Consider the following 15,115-nt stretch of genomic DNA (forward strand, 5'->3'; position numbering starts at 1 on the left):
CTTGTTATCAGTATAAAAGACACCTATCCACAACCCCAGTCACACTCCAAACTCCACTATGGCCAAGACCAAAGACCAAATTGTAGACCTGCACCAGGCTGGGAAGACTGAATCTGCAATAGGTAAGCAGCTTGGTTTGAAGAAATCAACTGTGCGAGCAATTATTAGGAAATGGAAGACATACAAGACCCTCGATCTGGGGCTCCACGCAAGCTCTCACCTCGTGTGGTCAAAATGATCACAAGAACGGTGAGCAAAAATCCCAGAACCACACGGGGGGACCTAATGAATGACCTGCAGAGAGCTGGGACCAAAGTAACAAAGCCTACCATCAGCATAAGAAGCATTTCAAGGTCCTGGAGTGGCCTAGCTCGTCTCCAGATCTCAACCCCATAGAAAATCTTTGGAGGGAGTTGAAAGTCTGTGTTGCCCAGCAACAGCCCCAAAACATCACTGCTCTAAAGGAGATCTGCATGGAGGAATGGGACAAAATACCAGCAACAGTGTGTGAAAACCTTGTGAAGACTTACAGAAAACATTTGACCTTTGTTGGCAATGACAAAGTATTGAGATAAACTTTTGTTATTGACCAAATACTTATTTTCCACCATAATTTGCAAATAAATTCATTAAAAATCCTACCATGTGATTTTCTGGATTTTTTTTCTCATTTTGTCTGTCATAGTTGAAGTGTACCTATGCCCCACTGTATATACATACATACAGTGCCGTGCGAAAGTATTCGGCCCCCTTGAACTTTGCGACCTTTTGCCACATTTCAGGCTTCAAACATAAAGATATAAAACTGTATTTTTTTTGTGAAGAATCAACAACAAGTGGGACACAATCATGAAGTGGAAAGGCATTTATTGGATATTTCAAACTTTTTTTTAACAAAACATAAACTGAAAAATTGGGCGTGCAAAATTATTCAGCCCCTTTACTTTCAGTGCAGCAAACTCTCTCCAGAAGTTCAGTGAGGATCTCTGAATGATCCAATGTTGACCTAAATGACTAATGATGATAAATACAATCCACCTGTGTGTAATCAAGTCTCCGTATAAATGCACCTGCACTGTGATAGTCTCAGAGGTCCGTTAAAAGCGCAGAGAGCATCATGAAGAACAAGGAACACACCAGGCAGGTCCGAGATACTGTTGTGAAGAAGTTTAAAGCAGGATTTGGATACAAAAAGATTTCCCAAGCTTTAAACATCCCAAGGAGCACTGTGCAAGCGATAATATTGAAATGGAAGGAGTATCAGACCACTGCAAATCTACCAAGACCTGGCCTTCCCTCTAAACTTTCAGCTCATACAAGGAGAAGACTAATCAGAGATGCAGCCAAGAGGCCCATGATCACTCTGGATGAACTGCAGAGATCTACAGCTGAGGTGGGAGACTCTGTCCATAGGACAACAATCAGTCATATATTGCACAAATCTGGCCTTTATGGAAGAGTGGCAAGAAGAAAGCCATTTCTTAAAGATATCCATAAAAAGTGTTGTTTAAAGTTTGCCACAAGCCACCTGGGAGACACACCAAACATGTGGAAGAAGGTGCTCTGGTCAGATTAAACCAAAATGGAACTTTTTGGCAACAATGCAAAACGTTATGTTTGGCGTAAAAGCAACACAGCTCATCACCCTGAACACACCATCCCCACTGTCAAACATGGTGGTGGCAGCGTCATGGTTTGGGCCTGCTTTTCTTCAGCAGGCACAGGGAAGATGGTTAAAATTGATGGGAAGATGGATGGAGCCAAATACAGGACCATTCTGGAAGAAAACCTGATGGAGTCTGCAAAAGACCTTAGACTGGGACGGAGATTTGTCTTCCAACAAGACAATGATCCAAAATATTAAAGCAAAATCTACAATGGAATGGTTCAAAAATAAACATATCCAGGTGTTAGAATGGCCAAGTCAAAGTCCAGACCTGAATCCAATCGAGAATCTGTGGAAAGAACTGAAAACTGCTGTTCACAAATGCTCTCCATCCAACCTCACTGAGCTCGAGCTGTTTTGCAAGGAGGAATGGGAAAAAGTTTCAGTCTCTCGATGTGCAAAACTGATAGAGACATACCCCAAGCGACTTACAGCTGTAATCGCAGCAAAAGGTGGCGCAACAAAGTATTAACTTAAGGGGGCTGAATAATTTTGCACGCCCAATTTTTCAGTTTTTGATTTGTTAAAAAAGTTTGAAATATCCAATAAATGTTGTTCCACTTCATGATTGTGTCCCACTTGTTGATTCTTCACAAAAAAATACAGTTTTATATCTTTATGTTTGAAGCCTGAACTGTGGCAAAAGGTCGCAAAGTTCAAGGGGGCCCAATACTTTCGCAAGGCACTGTATATAGCAACATCTCCATGTGTATATATGTGTGTATGTATAGATGTATGTATAGATGTATATATATATATATAGATCTCTATATCTCTATATATATCATACACACACTGCTCAAAAAAATAAAGGGAATACTTAAACAACACAATGTAACTCCAAGTCAATCACACTTCTGTGAAATCAAACTGTCCACTTAGGAAGCAACACTGATTGACAATAAATTTCACATGCTGTTGTGCAAATGAAATAGACAACAGGTGGAAATTATAGGCAATTAGCAAGACACCCCCAATAAAGGAGTGGTTCTGCAGGTGGGGACCACAGACCACTTCTCAGTTCCTATGCTTCCTGGCTGATGTTTTGGTCACTTTTGAATGCTGGCAGTGCTTTCACTCTAGTGGTAGCATGAGACGGAGTCTACAACCCACACAAGTGGCTCAGGTAGTGCAGCTCATCCAGGATGGCACATCAATGCGAGCTGTGGCAAGAAGGTTTGCCGTGTCTGTCAGCGTAGTGTCCAGAGCATGGAGGCGCTACCAGGAGACAGGCCAGTTCATCAGGAGACGTGGAGGAGGCCGTAGGAGGGCAACAACCCAGCAGCAGGACCGCTACCTCCGCCTTTGTGCAAGGAGGAGCAACAGGAGCACTGCCAGAGCCCTGCAAAATGACCTCCAGCAGGCACTTCAAAGTGTTTGGTGGCGGTGATAATCAAACTCCAGAGACATGAAAATGTCACTGGACCGTTTAGTGATGCAACTACTACTACAGACCAGCAGTGTGTGTGTGTGGGGGGCTTGAGGTGACGGGTTCAGAGGGAGAGTGTTTGGCTTGGTGGGTTTGGCTTACCTCATCCCTGGTTTGCACTCTGTGCAGATATTAGACGTGGTGCACTTCTTGCAGTTCTCGTTGCATCTTCTGCACATGTTGGAATCTGTAACTCGAAAGAAGACGTCCAGTCAGATAGGGGCCAAAGATGCAGAGTTTGAGGGTGGTGGAGGGGAGGGCAGGTTCAAATCTATGCCTCAAGGTTTCATACCTGGGACACCAGATCATTGGTTGGTTTTCTAGCCAGTCAGTGACAAATCAACCAATTGCCTTCAAGGCACATCAAGGCCCATATTAGAATATTCCTTGTGTGTGTGTGTGTGTGTGTGTGTGAGACTTGCCGTGGTCCAGATAAAAGCTGTCCACACAGCTGGCCACACAGTTGTTGGAGCCCTCGTTAAGGTGGAAGCCCGGTCTGCAGGTGGAGCACTGGTCACTACGGCTACCAACACAAGTCTCACACAGAGATGAACACTTCTTACAGCGTTTCCTGTCGTCGCGGAAAAACCCGGATGGGCACTCCGACACGCACGTCCTGCAGCGGCGTGGAGAAAGAGGGAGAAGGATGGGACAGAGACAGAGCAGAAATATGTTATCGGCATACAGAAACAGGCTAAAGGAAAGAAACGGAATGCTAGACTACATTTTTGCACTCTGACCGCTGACTCTGTTTGAACATGGTGATAAACCAAAATCCACTAGATTCTAGAATAACAACCCCTCTCCCCCCATGGGAGCGAACAAAGCTCATGGCCCAAAATTATACACAGCATGCGTTTCTGTGCGTATCAGATGTGTGACTGCATAAGCGTGGGAGTGTTTGTGCGTTTCTGTATGGTGAACAGGTGCCTTCTTTTAAAGCACAACTGTTAGAAAACTTCATAAACCGCCTCTGCCCCTTCGATCTCACACTGTTTTTTAAGAAATGTAAAACCGTGTGCTCCAAAACTTCTCCCATGTCAGAGCCCCCTCCCCCTCCAACCACACCCCCACCCGTTAGACAAGGTCATCAAAGAGAAACATAGGGATATAATTATGAGCATTAGCGTCAGTACCCCCCCTTTGCAACCACCCATCCACCCCTCCCAAACCCCACTCCAGCTACATTAAGCACTCAGGGGTTGAAAGTAGTGGAAAAACATTGTATTCTTAAGATGGCTAATGATAAGGTTTTACAACACAAGACAGAGGCACCTGCACACCCCTCTTGTTTATTAGTGTACTGTGTAATGTGCACCAGATATAGGCAATTATAGTGGACTTAGATTGCCACTGAACACATTCACACAGGTCAACCACCCCCTCTCACACACACACACACATTTGTTTGTTTATGGTACGCCTTACTCTACGGATCATGGCCTCGTAAGAATGGTTCTCACCGCGTGGCAATGGTCGGGTCACCACCGACTTCAAGCAGAGCAAACGAGTGAGACTAGAGAAGTGCAATGTCCCTGACACTGCAGTCCTTTGACCAATCAGATCTTCTGCCAATAACTGGGGAAAAAAAATCAGAATTGGGCTGCCTGTGTAAACACAGCCTATGACTAGGCAGCCAGAACACTGACATTCTAACCTGGTGTTGTTCTTGAACTTGAGGAAGTAGTGGAGACAGTTGTTGCACTGGTGAGGTCCGGGGCCTTCACAGCCATTCTCGTTGCACTCACTGTTACAGAGCCCTGGTGAAGAGGATATGTTATACACAGCATTATGGGTACTGTAATACACCATGCTACAGGGGGTGGGGAGGTTAGTTGACTTTATGAATGAGACAAAACTGCGTGCGACTAAAGGGAGCTGACTGGCATTCCAACCCATAATTCTAAGTTTTGAAGAAACAACCATGTAGTGTGATGTTATGGTGCAGTGTCTGATGTGTACTATAGCGAATCACATTACTGTTAGAGAAGTAGAAAGTATTCAGTGTCTTGTGTAATAATCTCCTATTGCTAGGTCTGTTTGAGTGAGTGAGTGTGTGAAAGGTGTTCCTATTGTGCAGAAGGCAGGAAGGAGTGTGTTATGTCTAACAAGCATCAAAAAGTTGGGGGTGTTTATGTTCTGCTATTATGGCTGTGGCTGATCACACTGGCTAATGACTATCAGCTGCCTGCTCACTGTAACCCTGCAGGAGGAACCCACAGAGGTAGAGAAAGGGGGAGAATAAAAAGAGAAAAAATGTGTACTTCTCTTTTCCTACTAGCACGGACTTTGCTGATAATGAAGTTACAGAGAGAGCTAGAGCTATAAAAGGAAACTGGTTCAAGGTAGTGCGAGATCGTAACCATAGGAGGCACTGTACAATCGGAAAGTATTCAGTCCCAGTTACAAACATTTAGTCACGGTAATTAGGCTTCTCCAAACTGATGCTGCTGATGGTCATTAGTAGCCTACCAAACTTGCTAACTGCCTGGTACTTCAGACTCCATTGTCCCTCTAATCACTCTGACATCAATGCAAATGTGATTTGAAAATCTAATCAAACACGTCATGAGAGCCCATATTACGCAACACTTCTATATGTTACGCAATTGTGCGAGAAAACTGATCTGGGGAAGGGTAACAAAAAACTAATTCTGCAGCATTGAAGGTACCAAGAACATTGGCATTCATCATTCTTAAATGGAAGAAGTTTGAGATATCTGTCTAAAGTTGAAGTCGGAAGTTTACATACACTTAGGTTGGAGTGATTAAAACTCGTTCTTCAACCACTACACAAATGTCTTGTTAACAAACTATAGTTTTGGCAAGTCAGTTAGGTCATCTACTTTTTGCATGACACAAGTAATTCTTCCAACAATTGTTTAGACAAATTATTTCACTGTATCACAATTCCAGTGGGTCAGAAGTTTACATACACTAAGTTGACTGTGTCTTTAATCAGCTTGGAAAATTCCAGAAAAGTATGTCATGGCTTTAGGCTAATTTACATAATTTGAGTCAATTGGAGGTGTACCTGTGGATGTATTTCAAGGCCAACCTTCAAACTCCGTACCTCTTCAGTTGACATCATGGGAAAATCAAAAGAAATCAGCCAAGACCTCAAGAAAAAAAATAAGTGTAGACCTCCACAAGTCTGGTTCATCCTTGGAAGCTATTTCCAAACACCTGAAAGTACCACGTTCATCTGTACAAACAATAGTATGCAAGCATAAACACCATGGTGCCACACAGCCGTCATACGGCTCAGGAAGGAGACCCGTTCTGTCTCCTAGAGATGAACATACTTTGATGCAAATCAATCCCAGAACAACAGCAAAGAACCTTGTGAAAACACTGGAGGAAACGGGTACAAAAATATCTATATCCACAGCAAAACAAGTTCTATAGCGACATAACCTGAAAGGCCGCTCAGCAAGAAAGAAGCCACTGCTCCAAAACCGCCATAAAAAAGCCTGACTACGGTTGGCAACTGCACATGGGGACAAAGATGGTACTTCTTGGAGAAATATCCTCTGGTCTGATGAAACAAAAATATAACTTTATGGCCACAATGACCATCATTATGTTTGGAGGAAAAAGGGGGAGGCTTGCAAGCCGAAGAACACCATCCCAACCGTGAAGCACAGGGGTGGCAGCATCATGTTGTGGGGGTGCTTTGCTGCAGGAGGGACTGGTCCACTACACAAAATAGATGGCATCATGAGGCAAGAAAATTATGTGGATATATTGAAGCAGCATCTCGAGACAAGGAAGTTTAAGCTTGGTTTCAAATGGGTCTTTCAAATGGACAAAGACCCCAAGCATACTTCCAAAGTTGTGGCAAAATGGCTTAAGGACAACAAAGACAAGGTATTGGAGTGGCTATCAAAATGCCCTGACAACAAAACCCATAGAAAATTTGTGGGCCGAACTGAAAAAGCATGTGCGAGCAAGGAGGCCTACAAACCTGACCCAGTTACACCAGACAATGCTACCAAACACTAATTGAGTCCATGTAAACTTCTGACCCACTGGGAATGTGATGAAAGAAATAAAAGATGAAATAAATAATTTTCTCTACTATTATTCTGACATTTCACATTCTTAAAATAAAGTGGTGATCCTAACTGACCTAAAACAGGGAATTTTTACTAGGATTAAATGTCAGGAATTGTGATAACAGCGTTTAAATGCATTTGGCTGAGGTGTATGTAAACTTCTGACTTCAACTCTATCTATCTATGTGATGGGATGTATAGACATTTTGGAAAGTATGTGGATATAATTTTTTTTATCTGTAGAATACATAATAGTATATATACAGTACAGCAATAGGATGATATTGACTAGAACACAGACTCTTCCTAGAGCTGGCCGCCCAGCCAAACTGAGCAATCGGGGGAGAAGGGCCTTGGTCAGGGAGGTGACCAAGAACCCAATGGTCACTCTGACAGAGCCCCTCTGTGGAGATGGGAGAACCTTCCAGAAGGACAACCATCACTGCAACACTCCACCAATCAGGCCTTTATGGTAGTGGCCAGACCAATGCCACTCCTCGGTAAAAGGCACATGACAGCCAACATGGAGTTTGCCAAAAGGCACCTAAAGACCATGAGAAACAAGATTCTCTGGTCTGATGAAACCAAGATTGAACTCTTTGGCCTGAATGCCAAGCATCACGTCTGGAGGAAACCTGGCACCATCCTTACGGTGGAGCATGGTGGTGGCAGCATCATGCTGTGGAGAGGTTTTTCAGCAGCAGGGACTGGGAAACTAGTCAGGATTGAGGCAAAGATAAACAGAACAAAGTACAGAGAGATCCTCGATGAAAACCTGCTTCAGAGCGCTCAGGACTTCAGACTGGGGCGAAGGTTCACCTTCTAACAGGACAACGACCCTAAGCACACAGCCAAGACAACGCAGGAGTGGCATCGGGACAAGTCTCTGAATGTTCTTGAGTGGCCCAGCCAGACCCAGGACTTGAACCCGATCGAACATCTTTGGAAAGACCTGAAAATAGCTGTGCAGCAACGCACCCCATCAAACCTGACAGAGCTTGAGAGAATCTGTAGAGAAAAATGGGAGAAACTCCCCAAATACAGGTGTGCCAAGATTGTAGCACCATACCCAAGACAACTTGAGGCTATAATTGCTGCCAAAGGTGCTTCAACAAAGTACTGAGTAAAGGGTATTAATACTTATGTAAATGTGATAATTTTTATAAACATTTCTAAAAACCTGTTTTTGCTTGTCATTATGGGGTATTGTGTGTAGATTGATGAGGAAAAAACATTTTAATCAATTTTAGAATAAGGCTGTAAATTAACAAAATGTGGATAAAGTCAAGGGGTCTGAATACTTTCCAAATGCACTGTAACAAGGTAGCAAACAGAGAGGTAAGGAACAGAGAGTGGTAGGGAGAGAACTCCTGTATTCTGTCCTCCACCTCTTTCTTTAGTCTCTCCTTCCCCTCCCTCCGTCATATTCCTCACTCACCATTGTACTCCTCAGTGAATTCTTCGTCTGCAGGGGGCTCGGCCGAACGGGGCTTGTCGCTGCGCAGGGAGGAGTACGGGTGCATGGAGGTGCCATATAGCACCAGAGACCACTCCTTCAGCTTACCTGGGGGGTTATGCAGCCCAGCATAGCATCAGCAAAGACGGACAAGAGAAAGGGTGAACAATTACACATCATTGGTTTACTGCTACACAATATAACTCTGGTTGGTGAGTATCCTTAAGGGGATAGTTCACTTTAAGCATATTTTGCACTGGAGCCGTCGCTTCTTTAGACAGGGCTTCTCTAGTCTACTGTACCTGGGACTTTCTGGCTGCGGAGCTGCGAAGGGGAGTCATGGATCTCCAGGATCCAGTCCCCGGCCGCTTTCTCCCCCCAGCAGTGAGTGGTCATGAACTCCCAGTTCTTAAAGCCCTCCATGGAGTGGTCAAACAACCTAGAGGAGACCACAAGTCAACCACATTTCTATTTCCTACCGTGGGAGAAAGCACACGGTTCAACCACAATCAAGACCACAAACTGTAGAGACTCAGTAGTAGAAACATGTTGACCAGTGCTCTTCAATCCTGGTCCTGGGGAGCCACAGGGGTGTGCAGGTTCTTCTTATTTCCGGTCCAGTACCAACACATCTGCTTAAACTATTTAACGGCTTCATGATTCATCGAAACAAGGGTGTTAGTGCAGAGATGGAACACAAGCCTTCATTCCAGGAGTGAAGAAACCCTGGTGCGTAGTGTAAGAGCGAGCGTAGTAGAGTAGAATTGAAGGGGAGGTTCACCTGTTGCCAAGCAGCTGGGACTTGGTTCCCGAGGGGGACGTGAGGTTGATTGACAGGTCACCGCGGCGCGGGTGTGTGATGGTGATGCGTACGATCACATGCTCCAGGTAGATGACATGGTGGTTGGAGTTGTCAATGCAGCCGGTGGCCTTGTACACAGAGCGCACCACATGCTCCGGGCGGATCGTCCTGCAGGCAGAGGGAAGCAACCAAATCAGGTGTCAGTGTCAGAGCAGTCACCCAATCAGAATCTAAATCTGACGTGTGAGAGGAATTGGAACCCACAGACACAGGCAAGCCATGTGCTACCCAGCTATCATGGATTATTGATGACTCTGAACCATGTTTTTTTGAGAGCAGAGGGGACAGGACGAGTAATATCACAGCCTGGCTCCCAAACACTATGCCAGAATCCACGCTAGCACGTGTGTGGTTTGAGGTGTAGATCTGCATTTAAGTGTGCTTGGGACAGGGACGGGGGAGGACGAGACAAACCCAGATTACGACTTCCCTGGCAGTCTACAGATCTCATGGTTCTCTCCAATACTCCAAGGATGAGAAGGCCCAGACATTACCAAATGCAATGGAGAGGCCAGCCAAGGGGTGTCTCAGAGCCCAGCGGCTGTAAGATGACATCCGCAGGACAGCTCCAGAGCAAAATCACAGTGTTGCCAAAACACACCCGGTGCTGCCTCACTTCACATACTACAAACACTCCCTCAAAACACAAACATATGCTTCCCATAAGATTCCTATCGTCCGGCCATCATGGGGCTGATAGATAGGGAGATCGACTGGGGAACTAGCAAGAGGCTAATTGGTTCCATTCAAAGCCAGTAAACTAAACTGTGATTGGCTCGTCAATGTGTTCAACAAGGGCCCGATTAAGCATCCAGCTGCACAGAAAAAAAAACAAGCAGATCAAATTGAAAGGGCCTGTAAGTCATCTGGGATGTGTGTATGCGTGCGCGTGCGTGTGTTAGACCCTCCAAAACGAATGCTTGGCTGGCTTCCCTCAGTGTGCAGGAGCTTGCACAATCCCATACATGAAAACCTCTGGACAAAAACACACCCCCCGGGAGAGAGTCAGTAGGCACGAAATGGGAAAATATTCTCCAAAATGGAGTGAAACAACTTTTTGCCCTGATGAACACTACCCTTGGTTGTTGTTGAATATAGTGTTGTAATGTATTTGTCAATAGCTTTGAACAGATCACATTTGATTGGTTGGTTGATTGGGTAAGGACAGGAAAACTAGGGAGTCATTGGTTGTGTAGTACCTGATCTGGCGGTCGGCACTCTCCACACAGATGTGCTGGGCGGGGACCTGCTTCCATCGCTCCGCCTCCTTTACCATAGCCTCCGCGTCCATCAGACCAAAGCCATACAGGTGGCTGACTGCAAGACACGCCCACTCATCAGGCAATCCGAACCGTTCAAAACATCAAGTCAATACATACACCGACCCATATACATATCTATACTGTGTCTGTAGGAAGGATCCACCACAATTACCACAAATGTGTTGCCTTCCAACCTGGGTTGTTATTGAATTCAGATGTAAACATCCCACCCCCCAAAAAATCTAGACAGTTAACATGTGTAACAGCCTGAAATGTTTTCATTCGATAAGTATCCACCGACTTTCCTATGACAGAGCTTGAGTAATTCCAACCAGAGGAATGGATAAAGAGTATAGGATTCTAGTTGACACAGGAGTGGATACTTTTACCTTTTTTTTTTTACTCATTTGAAACAAAAGAAAAAATGTCAAATTAAAACTGTGCAATGTTCTATGGTCACTGTATATGGCTCTGAGTCTATAGTTATTGATGTCATAGAACAACCAATTAAAAACAGTATCACATCAATGTCAACCCAATCAACACAGCCAATCAAATATTGTTTCCTCATTCGCTCTTTCATTACACTGTCACCCTTTCTCTAAACCTCTCCATTTCCCTCTGGGTGACATGCCCCCCTTCTCTCACTCACTCTCAATTTCCCATTGCTCTTTGAAACAGCCATTTGGAAAAACTCCAGACAGACTGGGACTGCAGCCTGGCTGACCCTCAATTCACATACTACAAACACACACAAACCTCAAGCACACACTCTCTCAAGCATGTGTGTACACACACTCTCTCCCTCTAATACACACACACACACACTACAAACACATGCATGAAACAAAGTACACCACATGGAATGCCTGACAGGTAGTTGGCAGGCGGTGGGATGTTTTATGGTGAGTGACTGGGACAGTCAGGGGTATGAAAGAAAGAGAGAGGGGGGGGGAGTAGCTGAGGTGAAGGGAGGAGAGGAGGCAAGCTGTGTTAAGCACCGTTGTATCCAGCGGCATTGGTCTTCCAGTCAGGGGCATTGAGGTGGCCGGCTCGAGATGTCTTCACGATGATGTGCTGAACATCCCTCCACGACAACAGAGGACTGGGGGATAAATCACAAAACACCACAGACACACATTGGTGACCAAATATACGGACTTCACAGTGTGTGTGTGTACACACATTTAAAAGGTGAATGGATGTGTGTGTGAGAAAAAGAACGCGAGAGGGGAGAAGAGGGCGAAATATAGCAGATATGTCCACCCATCTCCCTCCCCTGTCCACCTATCTCCCTCCCCTGTCCACCTATCTCCCTCCCCTGTCTGATCTCACGTAAAACCATTACAAGATGGTAGCCATGTGTCCTTTGATGTAAAAACACACAACAAAAATCAATATGTGGGTCACCAAGTTTCCCAGGAATCCCCTCATATGCCGACCAGATGCTTAATTTTTTTTTTCTCTGTCTCTCATCTCTCCTTGATCCTCTGGGCACAGCATTCCGGAACATTCTAGAAAAGTACTACTCTGCATGGATATATATTTTGTGGAATGGGGAAAACCTTCACAACTACCCAACGCCAACAAACTCTTGAACACTAGTGGGACAGTATGTGGATGTGTTTCCCTTCCCAGGAGTCATCTGTCCGGACATCTGCCATTACGCTCGCTGTCCAACACTCACTCTGTTCAAAGTTGTTTTTTTTTTTACGAATTCAAGTGAAAACCAGAAGTTGTAAGCCTGGGCGCCAGTAATAGTGTAAGTGTTGCTTCCTTCCCACTCTTTGCCCCAACCTGGGCTCGAACCAGGGACCCTCTGAACACATCAACAACAGTCACCCTCAAAGCTTCATCACCCATTGATCCACAAAAGCCATGGCCCTTGCAGAGCAAGGGATACAACTACTCAGAGCGAGTAACATCACCAATTGAAACGCTACCAGCGTGCACCACTAACTAGCTAGCCATGTCAATTCCATAAGGACTGAGAGAGGTCTTCTGGAGGGGGAAAGCAGGGGAGTCCCAACTCCAATACCTATCCATAAAAACAGATTGACAAACAAAACCAATAGTTTAACTCCACAACTCCATCCATAATTCAAGTCCTAGAAATGTTTCATCATCATTGCCGTGGTGCCCTAACTAGGCCATGGCACAGGCATCCTAACATCATTTGAACGCTGCCAGAGTGCGCACACACAAACTGTTTCAACAGCTCGTTCGGTCCCAACAGACCCGACATCAAACCCAGCTGAATTCCTCAGTGAGCAGAGCGTCTCCTCTGGTGTTCTGACTGAAGTGTAATTATGGTATAAACATACAGGCGTAATCTGAGGCGGAGGGAGGAAAGATAAGCTGGATTTCAAATGACAGAGCAGGCCTGCTGGCAGCCCCAGCTCCTCTCGGGTATGTTTATCAAAGTCAACTCCACTCTTTCATTCACCAGATAACCACTGATACCATCAGCAGTGCTGGGAGGGGAGGGGGCAGCAGAGGACAGAAAGAGAAAGTGAAGAAAGGCAAAACAGTCAGGAGAAAGAGAACAGTGTGACTGTGATAATGCAGGAAAGCGATGTGATTGACTGGCTGAGTAAACTGACTAACTGCAGTCGTGTGAATCCCTGCATTAAGGTTAAGGAGCTTACTTAGCCTCCAGGGCCAGCGCGATGATCCCAGCTGCCATAGGAGCAGAGGCAGAGGTCCCTGTGTGGCTGTCGGTGCAGCGCTGACGCAGATCTGTAGTGATCTACAGAGGGAGGGAGGGATGGAAAGGAGGGGGGTTAAATCCTGTGGATCAGGGTGAGTTTGAGGCACACCTGAGACTGCATACATTCCATCTTTGATACTCTAACCTGCTAGAATTGACACGCACACACAAACCTGCTGTTCCCAAAGGTACCTAGGAAATTATTTCCTAACCAAGCGGACCAAAGGGATGGGGGAAAAAACAATAATATATATATTCCCATTGCAGGACTTCGGTTAGTTCCTCAATGACAGGAGAGAAAAGCTGTGTGCCAAATCCAGTCAGTCAAAATAAAAGCCATCATCCAAAAGGGATCCCTGGCTGACTGACAGGTCACTGTAGAGCTGGATAGGCCACAATTGTGGGCAACTGGGCATTTTTATACATAATAATTGCTTAATTAACTCAGGAACAACACCGGTGTAGAAGCACCTGCTTTCAATATACGTTGTATCGCTCATTTGCTCAAGTGTTTCCTTTATTTTGGCAGTTAGTTGTATACAGTGTCTTCAGAAAGTATTTACACCCCTTGACTTTGTGTTGTGTTACAGCCTGAATTCAAAATGGATTAAATTTAGATTTTTTGGGTCACTGGCCTAGTACAAACAATAATTCCACTTTGACATTATGGATTATGGGGTATGTTTTTCAAAACTGTAAAAAATGAGAAGCTGAAATGTTTTCAGTCAATAAGTATTCAAAACCTTTGTTATGGAAAGCCTAAATAAGTTCAAGAGTAAACATCTGCTTATCAAGTCATAATGATTTGCATGGATTTATTTGAATGACTACATCATCTCGGTACCCCACACATTCAATTATATAAGGTCGAGCAGTGAATTTCAAACACAGATTCAACCAAAGACCAGGGAAGTTTTCCAAGACCTCGCAAAGGGAACCTATTGGAAGATGGTTAAAATAAAATAAAGATATTGAATATCCCTTTGAGCATGGTGAAGTTAAACTTGGGATGGTGTATCAATACACCCAATCATTACAAAGACACAGGCGTTCTTCCTAACTCAGTTGCCGGAGAAGAAGGAAACCACTCAGGGATTTCAACATGAGGCCAACGGTGACTAACAGTTAGTCATTAAACTCTATGATAGAAAACTGAGATTGGATCAACATTGTAGTTACTCCACAATACTAACCTAATTGACAAGAGTGAAAAGGAGGAAGCCTGTACAGAATACAAATATTCTAAAACGTGGCAAAATAAAGTACATTTATGTCCCAAATACAAAGTGTTATGTTTGGGGCAAAGCCAATGAACACTCTCCATATTTTCAAGCATAGTGGTGGCTGCATAAAGTTATGGGTATGCTTGTAATCGTTAAGGACTGGAGAGCTTTTCAGGATAATTTTATTTTTATGGCATGGCGCTGAGCCCAGGCAAAACCCTAGAGGAAAACCTGGTTCAGTCTGCTTTCCACCAAACACTGGCCGATTAATTAATCTTTCAAGCAGGTCAATAACCTAAAACACACGGCCAAATCTACACTGGAGTTGCTAACCAAGAAAACATTCAATGTTCCCAAGTGGCCAAGTTATAGTTTTGACTTAAATCTACTTAAAAATATATGGCAAAACCTGAAAATGGCTGTCTAGCAATGATAAACAAATAATTTGA

At 44.5% G+C, this 15,115-nt stretch overlaps 1 protein-coding gene across 3 annotated transcripts in view; it reads right to left on the reverse strand.

The window, feature by feature from the left end:
* The window catches only part of pcsk5b (proprotein convertase subtilisin/kexin type 5b), a 62,083-nt gene that overhangs the window by 22,951 nt on the left and 24,017 nt on the right, over positions 1–15,115 (reverse strand). For all 3 annotated transcript variants that reach the window (XM_035785028.2, XM_035785030.2, XM_035785029.2), the window contains exons 9-17: positions 13,382–13,482; positions 11,735–11,838; positions 10,671–10,788; positions 9,391–9,579; positions 8,912–9,048; positions 8,592–8,717; positions 4,753–4,855; positions 3,518–3,711; positions 3,198–3,282 (exon numbers count right to left, since the gene is read on the reverse strand). In XM_035785028.2, the coding sequence (XP_035640921.2) occupies positions 3,198–3,282; positions 3,518–3,711; positions 4,753–4,855; positions 8,592–8,717; positions 8,912–9,048; positions 9,391–9,579; positions 10,671–10,788; positions 11,735–11,838; positions 13,382–13,482 (1,157 nt within the window). The remainder of the gene's footprint in view (positions 1–3,197; positions 3,283–3,517; positions 3,712–4,752; positions 4,856–8,591; positions 8,718–8,911; positions 9,049–9,390; positions 9,580–10,670; positions 10,789–11,734; positions 11,839–13,381; positions 13,483–15,115) is intronic.

The sequence above is a fragment of the Oncorhynchus keta genome, chromosome 14 (assembly GCF_023373465.1).
Source record: "Oncorhynchus keta strain PuntledgeMale-10-30-2019 chromosome 14, Oket_V2, whole genome shotgun sequence".
In the NCBI taxonomy this organism is placed as follows: domain Eukaryota; kingdom Metazoa; phylum Chordata; class Actinopteri; order Salmoniformes; family Salmonidae; genus Oncorhynchus; species Oncorhynchus keta.